This window comes from Volvox carteri, assembly GCF_000143455.1.
Source record: "Volvox carteri f. nagariensis unplaced genomic scaffold VOLCAscaffold_26, whole genome shotgun sequence".
Taxonomy (NCBI): Eukaryota; Viridiplantae; Chlorophyta; class Chlorophyceae; order Chlamydomonadales; family Volvocaceae; genus Volvox; species Volvox carteri.
This window is the reverse complement of record NW_003307569.1, coordinates 1,426,992-1,440,389: the sequence shown is the minus strand read 5'-3', so window position 1 is coordinate 1,440,389 and position 13,398 is coordinate 1,426,992. Positions and strand designations below refer to the sequence as shown.

At 57.9% G+C, this 13,398-nt stretch overlaps 2 protein-coding genes across 2 annotated transcripts in view; both read right to left on the bottom strand.

Annotated features, from left to right (window-relative positions):
- Positions 1-5,497, bottom strand: part of VOLCADRAFT_92555 (uncharacterized protein) — a gene marked incomplete at both ends in the record, with an annotated part of 13,572 nt that extends 8,075 nt beyond the window's left edge. Inside the window, 8 exons of the mRNA XM_002951864.1 lie at positions 27-399; positions 1,054-1,458; positions 1,631-1,914; positions 2,640-2,760; positions 2,834-3,286; positions 4,271-4,613; positions 5,193-5,326; positions 5,393-5,497. Of these exons, the coding sequence (XP_002951910.1) occupies positions 27-399; positions 1,054-1,458; positions 1,631-1,914; positions 2,640-2,760; positions 2,834-3,286; positions 4,271-4,613; positions 5,193-5,326; positions 5,393-5,497 (2,218 nt within the window). The remainder of the gene's footprint in view (positions 1-26; positions 400-1,053; positions 1,459-1,630; positions 1,915-2,639; positions 2,761-2,833; positions 3,287-4,270; positions 4,614-5,192; positions 5,327-5,392) is intronic.
- Positions 5,498-8,555: 3,058 nt separating this feature from the next.
- VOLCADRAFT_92554 (uncharacterized protein) overlaps positions 8,556-13,398 on the bottom strand; it is a gene marked incomplete at both ends in the record, with an annotated part of 7,228 nt that continues 2,385 nt past the window's right edge. Inside the window, 7 exons of the mRNA XM_002951863.1 lie at positions 8,556-8,786; positions 9,486-10,305; positions 10,571-10,665; positions 11,134-11,400; positions 11,999-12,258; positions 12,626-12,698; positions 13,105-13,297. Coding sequence (XP_002951909.1) covers positions 8,556-8,786; positions 9,486-10,305; positions 10,571-10,665; positions 11,134-11,400; positions 11,999-12,258; positions 12,626-12,698; positions 13,105-13,297 — 1,939 coding nt within the window. The remainder of the gene's footprint in view (positions 8,787-9,485; positions 10,306-10,570; positions 10,666-11,133; positions 11,401-11,998; positions 12,259-12,625; positions 12,699-13,104; positions 13,298-13,398) is intronic.

Here is a 13,398-nt window from a genome sequence, read left to right as displayed (position 1 = left end):
CATGCCGTTCAGCGGAACCAACTTACAGGAGCTGGCACGGGCAATCGATCCAATAGAGGGCTCAAGGGCGACCCCGCGCATTCCGGAAGCGTCGAGCGGCGCCGCCGCCGCCGCCGTGAAACTGGCGACGCCGGCCGCTAAGCCGCCAGCGCCGCCAGCTGCGCCGCCGCCGGCGGCGGCGGCATGGCCGTTAGCGGCGGCGGCTCCGCCGCCGCAAGCGGGAGATCCCTGAGCCATCAACCCGCTAGCCACGGCATGGGCGTCCGGGCGGCTGCCCGGCGGCGGGCCCGGCGGGGTGCTAGGTACGATAGCGTACGAACCCGGTACGCCAGCGCACAGCGTCTGGAACTCCGCGTCGAGATCGGTGGTGATCTTGACCCGGACCAAACGTGCTAGCATCTGTACGACATGTATCGTATTGTCGTACCACATGCATGCATGAGTTATAATTGCAAGACAAAGACGTACATTCCGGGGAGGGAGGGGGGGATTTAAACGCCCCCAAAGGCATAATAGCCGACGCACGGTACGGTATGCGCCATGGGGAGGTGGGGTTGTAAAACGGTGAAAGTACGACAAAGGTTACGAAGACCTAAGGTCGAAACACGAACTTACAATGGGGGATTTGAATTACAAAATTGTTTTAAAAGAGGGGAAGAAAGCAAGCACGCACGCATGAGGGGTAGGGTTAGTAACAGTTTGTGTGCAATTTGCTGACCCAGCCCCCTACCCCCAGCCCAATGGCAGGTCTTTCCTTTAGTGTGTGTGTGTGTGTGTGTGTAGGAGGGTGGGGCTGACAAGGTCGGTTAATGTTGACCGTTGGGGGGGAAAGCGGTTACCGACCGTCACCAGCCCCCACCAACCACACATGCCACATGCAAAACACACCACGCTTGCTCCTCTGTCCCCAGCCCCCTTCAAGCTATCCCCAAATCCAACCCCGACCCCAAAAAAACCCAAAACATTATAAAACCCTAAAACCCTAAAACTCTAAAACTCATAAAACCAACCTGCAGTTTTAAAAACTTCCAAACCCTAATACATAAGACCCACCATGCTCAGCAGTTGACGAATACTCGCATGGGCACTTGATACCAGCAGCGGCGGCAACCGGGTCGGAAACGCCAAGTACAAGGCCAAAACCGCCCCTGGAGTCGCCGCCGCCGCTGCTGGTGCTGCTGCGGCGGCTGCGCCGCCGCCGCCGCCGCCAGCCCCGGGGACTGTCGCTACAGCTGCTGCAGCATCTGCGTACGGCAGCTGGTGCTGCTGGTGCTGGTGCTGCTTGCCCATGTGACATCCGACGTCAATCCCAACAAGTACAAGGGACTGCATCGCGATACGGCCGGTGGACCGTTCGCTTGCGAAGATGTTCGAGTCCGAGGCGTCCGCCGTCATATCGGCTCCGCGGACACCTCCGGCCATCAGCATGCACACATCACGGGAAGGCTGATGAACGTCCTGTTCGGTTGTGGTTTCCGTTGCGTCGGTTGGTTTTGTTACGCGAGTAAAGTAGAGGGGAGGCGGTTTTGTTCGACACGGAAAGGCAAAAAAGCGCAAGAAAAGCAAGAAACGCAAGAAAGAGCGTCCGAAGGAGGAGGAAAAAGCCGTATACGCCGTACAAACACCGTACCTGCACGTGCCGTCCGCAATCCGATACTGCAAGGCCTGTATACACGCCGTCAGGTCCCCGGCCCTCGGGCGCCGAAACCATGCGCTGTAGAAGCGTGTGCGACATCTGAAAACCCTTGGCACGCAACGACGGTACCGCACCCGCCGCCACAGCCGCCGCCGCCGCAGCGGCTTCGCACGCATGGGCGCCGGCGCCGCCGCCGGGGGTGAGCCGGCCGCCACCGACGCCGGCGCCGCCAGTCACGACGCTGGCGGTGCTGCTGACGGCGTTGGGGGTGCCCGTACCTGCGCCCGTGGCAGTGGTGGCGGCGGCGGCAGCTGCGGCAGATCGCGCTGCTGCCTGCTCCATGAGACTGCGTTTGCTCGTAGAGGCGTACGGCCGCATGGGCGCGTGTGAGGAGGTGCGCTGCGGCGGAGGACGGCCCCCCATCTGGCTGGTAAAAGAGTCGCTGCGGCGGATGCTGTCCCAACAGTACGGCAATAGTACGGCAGTGGTACAGCGGCGATATTCGGAAAACCATTGGGAGGGCAGGTAAGGCAAATTCGGGCCAAAGCTTTTCAATTCATAGCAAAGAGCTTCTGGACGCGATTCTTACGGCTTGCTACGTGTTTTTAGCGTTGGCTATCGAGGGCTGTCAAGGCACGTGCAATACTAAGACTTGACATCCGGCAGGAGAAGAACACGGGTTCCCCTGGAAAGCGGCGGGGGGTACTGCCGGGGGGTTCTTCCCCCCCCGGGCTAGATAGGAACAGCGCGCAGTTGTCCACCACTAACACCCCCATGGCCCGTACACGACCCATGGGTCGGTCGGCAGCCTACCTTCAATTGATTCTCCTGCAGTCCTCTTTAAGCTCTTGGAGACCCACGGGTCACTAGTGTCTCTTTTGCCTCTCCCCCGTAACTCCCTTAACTCCCCCACTTGACACATTCGTCCTTCCATTTCCTAACCTCTTCGCTCTTTCTTCACTAGTCCCGGGTGCGCCCCCTGCAACCCCGCTGCCTGTCGTACCTCTGCCCAGACACCAACGCGCCCCGTGGCGTGCCGCCGCCGCCAGGTAGCATCCCCCCGCCGCCGCCGCCGGCAACCCCGGCCGCCGTCGCCTGGCGGGATGCTGCCGCCGCCGCCGCCGCTGCGGCGGCAGCCCACCGCGCCACGCCGCCAGGGCCGCCAGGCTGCGGCCGATGATCCAACATAAAACTCACCGTCGAACGCGGCTCCGGAACCACCGCAGCATGCGCGACGGCATCAACAAAAAATCGCCGTCGTACATGCTGCGCCGTCGCGTCGCAAAGCTCTCCCACCAGCGCCTGCAGCGTCGCACTCGCCGCCACCCGCCGTAGCGACCCGGTCAGCCAGGACAAATACTCCAAATCGACGCCGCCAAGCAAACACATCGATACGCTGCCGGCGACCTGGCGGAGTACGGAAAGCGGCGGCAGACCGTCGTACGGCGCCGCCGGCTCAGCTTTGGCGCCGCCGGAGGCGGCGCCGACCCACAGAATGCCAAGCAGTCGGTTGCCGTGTGCGAGTGGCAGTGCGGCGAAGGAGGTGGCGGCGAGCGCCGTGTAGTCGGCGGCGCAATCGGGGGGCATGGGGGGTGTTGCGGGGGATGTGGTTCCGGAGCGTGGCGGCGGCCCGATGTACACTGCGGGGATCTGCGGAATGGGGGTTTCAAGGTTTTAGGGGTTTTAGGGTTTCGGGCTGATTGGAGTTCGAATTGGGTTTAAGTAATTCTAAGTAAAGTTAAACTTTAGATAACCTACTGTAATCCCAATACTCATTAAAGTTAGGTTTCAGGTAAGGGTTGGGGGGGGGTGAGCCATACGTGGGTAACCATGGGGCAGCTGCCCCGAGAGTGCAGCACTGCCAGGCATAGCAAACTCAGGGCGGCTTTGTGTCTGTGTTCAAACTGGGCCCATTGATGGCATGTGTATGTATGTATGTATGTATGTATGTATGTATGTATGTATGTATGTATGTATGTATGTATGTATGTATGTATGTATGTATGACGTTGATTACACTGTGGGCTGAAAAGCCGGGGGCCCAGGGCCGAAACACAGCGCGGGGGGCGGGTGCACACGGCTGGTTAGTCTCATGCACTCCGCCCCCGGGTCAGGCCGCACGGGAAACGACGGCCGGCACGCAACAGCGCTCGTTTGGCGCTCCAACTAGACGGGATCTATGCCCGCTGGTCCCCTAACATAAACGAAGTCGCAACTGGGGGGCTCTTCCTGCCGACCGAACGAACCGAGCATCTCAGAGAGCTCGCTACCAGGACCTGGGCGACCGGGAGCCCGACGAGTCATCCCGGGCTGGGGAGGTCACCAAGCTCAAAAATCCTCACGCAAAAAAGAGCGTATGTATGTATGTATGTATGTATGTATGTATGTATGTATGTATGTATGTATGTATGTATGTATGTATGTATGTATGTATGTATGTATGTATGTATGTATGTATGTATGTATGTGTACATGGGTATACGTTCCGGAGGCAGGGCCCCGGGGGTGGGGTATTATTGACATTCCCACCCATGCATGGGTGGGAATGTGCGGCGTGAAAAGTCACCGTGGCACAACCCACATCCCTCTCTGCCCCCTTCGTCACTCTCGCCTCCCTCGTAACCCCAACCCAACCTTGCTGTGTACGGCTTGCTGCAGTAGCGGTGGCCAGTGTGAGGCAGCAGGGTTGGCGCCACCGCCACCGCCGCCGCCACCAGCTGCCGCTGCCCCAGCGCCAGCATCCGGGGTGGTTGGCAGCGGCGGCGGTGGGGTGGAGGGAATAACAATATGCTGTCCGGGCAGATCGGGAAGCTCCGGAGGAGGGGGCCGTGTCGGGGAGGAAGATGATGTCTTAGCGGTGGCGGCGGCGGCGCCACCGCCACCGCTCCCACCGGCTGTGCGTTTCCAGTCTACGGCTAACAACATTAGATGGCCGGCGGAGTCTTCCTCCACGTCGTCCGTTGACCAGCCGTAAAGCCTTAGAATGGGGTAAAGGGAAGGGGGAGGGGAAAGTCTGATGGTTGATGGTGCATGGTATGGCACGGAAGCAGCTCCACGGCAGTGGGGCTGCCGATAATACATATTAATGAGGCTCGTGATGCATGTAATGAGGATGTTATTTAAGCAGGGATAATACCAGGGAGGAAAAGCTTGCTCACGGAGGGTCGTCGCCGTGCACATATCTCAATCGCAGCAACAAAAGTGTGCGCCCGCCCGCTGGCAATTTTGCACGCGATAATCCTGTAATGGATAAGGAAGTGGTTCGTCCAATTTTCCTTCCCATTACAAAGTGTGCGACTCTTGGCCAACGCAATTGCGCCCCGGACTCCGAGAAATACAAGACCGTTAAAGCAGAACCAGGCCAATCAACACATAATCCATAGCGAGCAAATGTAACATGGCTGTTGTTGCTATCGCAAGGCGACCCTATGGGCGGCGCCGGCCCTCCCGGAAATGGACAATTGTATGCATTGCCATGCAGCACCTGACGTGACTCGAAAGACAGGCCTTAACCCGTTTGCAAGAAACCATAATGCCTCCTATTCAACGTGCTCACCTGACGACTTTGGCATGGAGATGCCGAAGAACTAAAGCTGCTATTTGTGAAATCCGAGCCTCGGCGCTGTCGGTCGGCATACCCGACAAAGCGGCTTGGAAACTTTGTACGAAGGCGTCATCTCGGCGTTGGGCCTGGAACGCGCAAGCAAGCCCGTTTGCCTGGAGAACCCATTGCACAATATTTTATCGAGAGCTTACCTCAAGCGCGGCAACATCCACTCCCTTGTCTTCAACTGGCGAGATGAACGGTATATCATCTGGCTTAGGGCTCCCCCCAAAGCACGCGAAACAGCTAAGTGGCATGCTTATTTCCTACGTTGAGACCCTGGATTATGACATCTTTCCACGCTGTACTGTGGCGATAACATCACCCACATGACATCCTCTTCCAGAGCCGTTGACAACGAAACGTTGTCGCAAAGCCTGGAATTCCGTATCTCCCTGGTCTCGGAGCAGAAGGAATTGTGTCAACTCATCCTCTCTGAATGGCGGCTACTTAGTCGGTTGGATGCATAGAAACGTGCAGCAAATATCCTCAACCTAAATAACCGTGTGTCTGTCGCAATTCGTGCGATGTGTTGTAACTCTGTCAAGGGAACTGATGCACTGCGCAACAATCAGGGGCTGCCATCATTTACGTAAGTCATGCGTACAGATCGCGACTGTTTGTGGGCTTAATTTTAGGCTCACACTAAAGGCCGATCGTTAACTTGAAACTGCCGTCATGTGGTGCTCGTCCGCATCTGTCACTGTAAGCAATTACAGAAACATCTAGGAGCTGAACATGCGCAGCTTCAAGCGGAATGCTGAGATTGAGTCAATGTAACGTGCGCAGAAACGACAACATCATCGTACATGAGTCAGCTGTCCGTTTATCTTTTCCTGACATGATGTTTCACCCCGTCCCATTCCTACCAGCGCCTTTCCGTTTTCGATTTCTCCTTTTCACTTCATAGTAAATGAACAGGCCAGGCTCCCTCTGCATCGCACTTCACTTTTGGCCGTTGGGTTTCCCAAAATGCGCGCTGCCCTTCCTCCACAGTCACACAGGCCAGACCTCCTAGGCGCTTACAGTCCTCCAAGCTATGACCTGCTGGAACCCGCCTGAAAACCTTGCCGGCCAATCCCAAACCCAAACCGGTTAGGAACGAAACAAATAAAAAGAAAGGCAATCAGCCAAGAGCACACGCCAACCTAGTGCGCACATTGTAACAGCTGAGAAACTCACTTCCTTTCGAGGGCCTTCATGTCACACATTCTCGTCCCAGGATCCACAGTACAGCGCATGGCGATCCGTTGTGGCCATCGATGGCCGTCTACCCTGCCAAGGTTTATTCCCTTGGGGGTCTGGGGCCCCTGCAACACGTACTTACAAGTCACAAGTTCCGCACGAGTGCTGAGGAATACGTGCTACTACTATTACTATTACCATAATCGCCCTCGCAAATCCTGCCTACTGCTCAGCCTCATGTGCCTGCCCGAGATGTACCAGTCAATACGCCGTACGTCACAACGCCCGTGCATATCTCGCTCCCCGCATTTCCTTGCCCCAGGTAGGAGCAGTGTGTTTTCTCTGTTCTCGGTTAGTTCGTTGATCTGGGTCTTCGTCCAACCGCAAACCCCGGCAGGTCCGTACCCAAAACTCCATTCATTCCACACGTGTACCTTTTCCTTTCCATTGGGGTGGTTTTTAGGGTTTTTTTTTAACAATGCAATGATGACGGACAAACGGCAGCGGCTCTGTCTGTTAACTTCGCTTTCGTGGTGAAGTTAAACTGCCTCAGGTGGCCTTACAAGTGTCAGCGCCTTTCTTTGCACATCATATATTTCCCTTTTCGGGACACCTTCACACCCGGGGGAGCTCCGGCCCCCCATCCCCCGCCATTTCGGCGACCTGTCCCCCACCGTGGTACATCTCTCACTTCAACGCGAGCGTGGGAAGAATGGTATCACCGTACGTACCTCCGCACATCTCCGGTGGCGAAAGGTATGGACATCTCGTGTGGTTGCATTTCTGTCTCGCTATCCCCAAATCCGCTCTCCCTGGGGGCTTTCCCCTCTTCCCCCTTCCCCTTCAGTTTTCCTTCCTGACAGAAACAATGGCACCGCTGAAGGCATGCTTTGAAGGCGGCCGCGATGCCGAGTACAGGGCCCTTCATTTTTTCAAGTCCGATGTGCAAACCTGACTCTTTCCTCCTCCTCCTCCTCCTTCTCGGCTTCCTCTATGGAATGAAGCTGGTTGAGAAAAGAATTTTGGTTGAGGAACATGTTCGGGTATTATGACGTGAGGTGCAAAGGTGCAAAGGTGTATTTGTGTGTCAAAGCACCGGTGTGGCGACACGGTGATCCATGTGCAGCGGACGACATGTGCCGTGAAGGAAGGAATAAAAGCGGCTTGTCCTCCTTGTTCCCCCGCGCCGTGTGCCGCACCGCTCAGGGCGTCTCATGCTATGTTCATGTCACGTCATGGTGTCGTTGTCCCACTGTAACACATGTGCCGCACTCCATGACATGTCCGCATAACATCGCACGCTGCGAGAGTGCATCTCCTCTCCCTCCCTCCCTCCCCCCCCTCCCAATCGCGTGTGGTTCGTCTTTTCCCCCCCCCCCCACACACACACATCCGCAAGCTTGGTAGTGAAGGCGGGTCGCCCCACCACCCGCTCCACTCCACCCGCTCCCAACATTCAAAAAGAAGTGCGCCTTCCCCTCTCCTCCAACTTGCCGGCCCTACCACCTCCCCTACCACCTTCCTACCACCTCTACCACCACCTCCCCCACCACAACCATCGAGGTTACCCTTACCACCGCAACCTCCTTTCCTCTTAAGAACTTCCGACCGGAAGAAGCATAACATGAAGACCGGAAGAAGCGAACTCTCCTCCCAGGGATAACCATTGAAGGGGGCCAAAGGGGGCCCAAGATACCCCTTCTACCACATGGCTGTTCCCGGTCTGCCTTGGCTCCTTCTTCCGCCTACCCAGCAAACCCCTAGCCTTTTTCCTTTCCAGGCGCTTTGTGTCTCTGTATCCATGAATGAGCTCCTGTAGAGCGATTCTCGAGGGTCTGACCCAGGGTGGGGCTCTGAACTGCTTTTGTGCCGTATACCCCCATCTCCTTGAATATTCACTTATTGTACTTGGGGGAAGAAAAACTCCAACCCATGCTTTTTAGCCCCCTCCCCGAAGATCTACCGTTCATCTCGTTCGTCATAATTTTGAACTCTTTCTCGCCCTGCGTTTCGTTTCGCCCCTCCGTTCACCTTTTTCCCGTCTCTACTTCCCACGGACACATACACACCCTCACAAGTCTGCCTTTCCAAAACAACTGCCGAGGAGCCATGGGAGCCTCGCCAGTCCCGTTAACCCTGCGGGCCCCAGGCTCCAGATCTGCCCCCCAATGTCCCCAACCCGCGGGATGTGTCACCAGCAACGCCGCCATACGGCTGCTGCGGCTGTTGCTGCATGCCATGTTGCAGTTGCTGTTGCTGCTGAGGGTAGGGTGCTGGCGGCTGCTGTTGCTGTTGAAGTTGCGGGGGCCCCAAATGCTGCGCATGGTGCTGGTGATATGGTTGCTGCTGCTGCTGCTGCTGCTGTTGTTGCAGTTGGTGTTGTTGGTGGTGATGGAACGGAGGTACACGCGGGAAGGACTGCGGTGGCGGTGGTTGTGGTGGTGGTTGCTGTTGTTGCGGTTGGTTCTGTTGCTGTTGTTGCTGGTGGTTGTGGTGGTGATGATGTGGCAAGTATTGCTGTTGCTGTGCATACAGGTGTTGTTGTTGCTGCTGCTGTTGCTGCAGGTGCTGCTGTTGCTGCACTTGCCGATACGCCGCTGCCTGTCGCTGTTGCTGCTGCTGCTGCTGCTCCCAAGAAGATACAGGTACTGAGTTACCGGCCGGCTGCTGCTGCTGCTGTAGCGGCTGCTGGCCCAGTGACTGCCCCGGCTGTCGCGCCATCTGGTTTCCATGCGTGTGTGAGAATTGCGCCGAGGCCTGCAAATGCTGCTGCTGCTGCTGATATCCCGCTTGGGGCTGTTGCTGTGACGGCTGCTGCTGCTGCTGCTGCTGCTGCTGCTGCTGATACGCCGTTTGCGGCTGTTGCTGCTGGTGCTGCCAGAGTGCTTGCAAGGGAGGGGATTCCGAAGCACGTGGAAGTTCTGGGCTGACTGCGGGCAGCAGCGTTTGAGGCGGTTGCTGCTGTTGCGATGGCTGTTGGCCGTACGGCAACGTGGGAGTGTGCGTTGAGGAACGCGCGTGTGTTGGATGCGGTGTGTGCCCCCCTGAGGTACCCTGCACCTGTTGCTGTTGGTGTTGATTCAACGGCGTTTGCTGTTGCAGTTGTTGTTGCTGTTGTTGTATGGTCTGCGGAAGGTACTGCCCGTGCATGTGAACCTGATAGGTGGCTGCTGCTACCTGCTGTTGCTGTTGCTGTTGTTGTTGATGTGGTGGTGGTGGTGGCGCTGGTGGTGACAGGGGCTGCTGCTGCTGTTGCATGTGATTTGGTTGAAGGCTTTGGCCTTGGCTGTAGCTGTGGGTGTCTTGGTGCGGCTGTGTTTGCCCGCCGTACTGCAGCTGCTGTTGTTGCTGTTGCAGCTGGTATTGTGTTTGCTGGTCCTGGCTTTGAAGGTCGTCTGGCAGCTGCTGCAGCTGCTGCTGCGGCGGCGGTAGAGGCGTCGGTAGCGGTGGCTGATGCCTCAAATGAGCCCCATGACCTGCTAGGCTGAGGCCGCCGCCGCCGCCGCCGCCACTGCGCCCAAGCAGCGGCGCCGATGGCGGCGCCGCCAGCACCGGCGGCGGCGGCGGCATCTGCCCATGCAGTACCGGTACACCAGAGCCACCGCCGTGGTTCTGTGCCGCCAACGCTAACGGCAGTTGCTGCTGCGCCTGCGCCAAATTCTGCGCCGACAAAGCGCTTACACCCAGCAATCGGTCCAGCGGCACGCCTAGCGTTTGCAGTACGGCACGGAGTACGCACGGTACGTCATGACGGCTGAAGCCCATATGCGTGTCGCGAACCCAGCGGCTGCCGCCGGCGCCGCTGCCGGCGGAGGGCAGCCCCGTGGCCTGCACCACCCCCTCCACATCGGTACGACCGTCGCGTACGAGCACCAACACCCTGGTACGGCAGTGTAGGCGGCAAGTGGGATTCTTAAGAATGCCGGGTAATGGAAGAAGACGTCGAGTGCCCAACCACCGCGTTTTAGGTTGGTCTTCAGATTTGGTCGTGTAGGGTTTCAGGGTTTCAAAGATGAGATCGGACTTCGGTTGCAGCGGTTGAGGCAACGAGGCCTAAATCTGTCAGGCAAATTCCCTTGCTAAGACCCCGTCCGTCCCGCCCTCACTCTAGATCCGGATCCGGATCTGGATCCAGATCCACCCACCTGTGACTTGGTCCCACGCGGATCTCCATTGCTGACGTCAACAAGGAGGTGCTGCAGGACCGCCATCGCAGCGTGATGTACGGCAACGCATGGGCCTGTCGTACAGAGGAGAAACGTACAGGGAGGAAGGATGCGAGCCGTACAGCATAAACACACACACGCGTAGTAGTGAGAGGGGTTTAGATTTTTCAAAACCACAATCACACACACCATGACGCAATCACACCATGTCGCAATCACAGCAAAACATTTTTAAACTTCCGATCTCTGAAATTCTGAACGAAGACGAGGGAGGGTCAAACTGAAGGTTTGCCGGTTCTGGTGACGGCCGTTGGCGCTCCGAAACCGATGTACAGCCCCCAAATCGGCCATAACGCCAACAACCCACACCCAAACCCACACGAACACTCGTACAGACATTCACACACACATGCATGCAGGCAAGCAACATCGCTTCATCTTACCAATCTGGAACTGCAAGAGTTCGAATTCCTCTTACATCACTCTACCGCCGTTTCTTACCCGCTAGCAAGTACGACACAAGGATCAGCTCAGGGCCCTACCTCCAGGTCCAAATGATAGATTTGATGATCGCGAAATACGATATGGTTCAGCAAAGCTGCCAAATCAGGCAACAGCGGCACCGACGATAGGACGCCGCCGTACGCCGCGCCGCCGTACGGGTGATGCAGGCCGCGCGTCCCGACCGCGGGGCGTGGCGGCGGCGGCTTGTACGGCGGCGGCAGACGGCACGCAACCAGATGCTCCAACATCAAGGGTCGCAGCGCCGCTAGGGAGGGGTCTGACGTCCGTAGCACGTTCTGTGCGGCCTGTGTGCGGGAAGGAGTTGGCAGTTGGTTGGACCATGTTCGGAAAAATGTTTTTATGTTTAGGATTATTGTAAAAGTTTTAAGTTTTTTAATCCTTTCCAGAATTTTTTTCGTAAATTTTGGGGTATAATGTCGTATTTTCACAGTACAAGGGGCCTCTAATTTAAACCTTACTCGAGGGCTTTTCGGGTTTAGCACCTTTTCCATCAAATAGATTTTATTCATAAACCGACATATTTATTCTTGTGCACGGGGGTTCCCTGATTTGTGCACCATTGCTAGGAAGGAGCGATGGAGGGAAGCGCATGGGGACTCAAAACACGTAAAACCCACGAAACCGCGGAAGAATGCACGACACCAGACGACGCACACCCGAGGTAAGTTCCCCCCTACTCCCTCCACCTTCACATCCCTCCACCTTCACATCCCTCTACCTTCACATCCCTCCACCTTCACATCCCTCCACCTTCGCATCCCTCCACCTTCACATCCCTCCACTCCCCCCCCACCCTCATTCCGCAACAACTAAATTAACCACCAACCCCCAGCTTCTTTCCCCCTCACACCGCTAACCCTACCAGTCATCAGACGAACCCACCAGTCGCGCTAAACTGGTGTGTACGGGATGCGCGCCGCCACTACCCCCGCCTCCGCCAGCGGGGGCGGCGGCGGCAGTAGCACCGCTGGTGCCGGCCCCTCCGGCGGCTGCTGCCCCCGCTCCGCCTCCCTGTACGAGTCCCTGTGACGCGGCATCGCGCTCAAGCCCCGCCGCCACCCGCCGCCACAGCTGCCGCCGCTGCAGCTGTAGCAGCAAGGCGTGCACGCGACGTGAGCCCACCACGAGCTGCGTCCGGGCGCCTGGCCGGGGGGAGAAGAGGTGGGGAAGACGAGTCACGAACGGAGTGGAGGAGATGCCAAAGGTAGAGTGGGGAAAGAGGGAGAGGAAGAGGGGGAAAGAGGAAGAGGGAGAGGAAGAGGGGGAAAGAGGAAGAGGGAGAGGAAGAGGGGGAAAGAGGAAGAGGGAGAGGAAGAGGGGGGAAATGAAGCACGGACAGTTCCGAGGCACACCCTTCCGACAGCTAGCTACCCGGGGGAGGGAGGGGGAGACAGAGAGGCGGGGAGGTCCCTAGGAATAACAATATGGTCTGGGGAGCAGGTGTCTGTACGGTATCGTGCGTGCATTTAAAATCTGAGCCGCGTGTGTGTCTTGCTCTCCGCCACTTACCCTTTCCGTTAAGCCGCGTCTCCCCCACTCGGCTGGGGTCGTTCACATTGGGTCGCTCCAGGGGAAGTTCCAACTTAAGGGAGCGGAGGGAGGGGTGGGGAGAAGGGCCGTGTGTGCGCGTGTGGGTATGTATGCCCGTGTATGGGTGTGTATGTGCGGGGGTGGGATGACTCCACATGGTTGGAAAACGAAACAATCCAACAACTGCAACAAACCCTAAGCCCCCCGAGATATTAAAAAAGGCGGCGGTGCCGTCTTTCCCCCTCTCCTCCCCCATATACGACCCCGTTTCCCCCCCCCCCCTCGTTCACAAAAAAAACCCTCCCCCTAAGTACCCACCGACCGCACACGCACCCGCATCCGCAAAGAAACATATACACTCTGAAAACTTGAAAAGACGTTGCCGGATGGCTTTCCCACTCCCACTCCCCTTCCGCCCCTTCCGGGGTATGGGGCGCGCCAGCTCCTCTTGCACTCACCCCAAGCGCCTCTGTGAACCCCAGAACACCCCCACACCCCCACCAACTCGCCGCCATCGTCCCCCCCGTCCCTCCCGGCACCGCACCGACCTGCACCCGCAGCGCCCCGCCGTCGCCCTTCATCAATGGAACCAACAGCGAACCACTTCCCAACTCGTACGTGTTGCCCGTCAGAGCCTGACCCGCGGCAAGGCTGCTGGCGGCGGAGGCGGCGGCAGCAGCGGCGGTTCCGCCGCTGCCGCCATCGGCGGCGGCTCTGCCGCAATCGACGGCGGCTCCGCCGCCGCCGCCGGC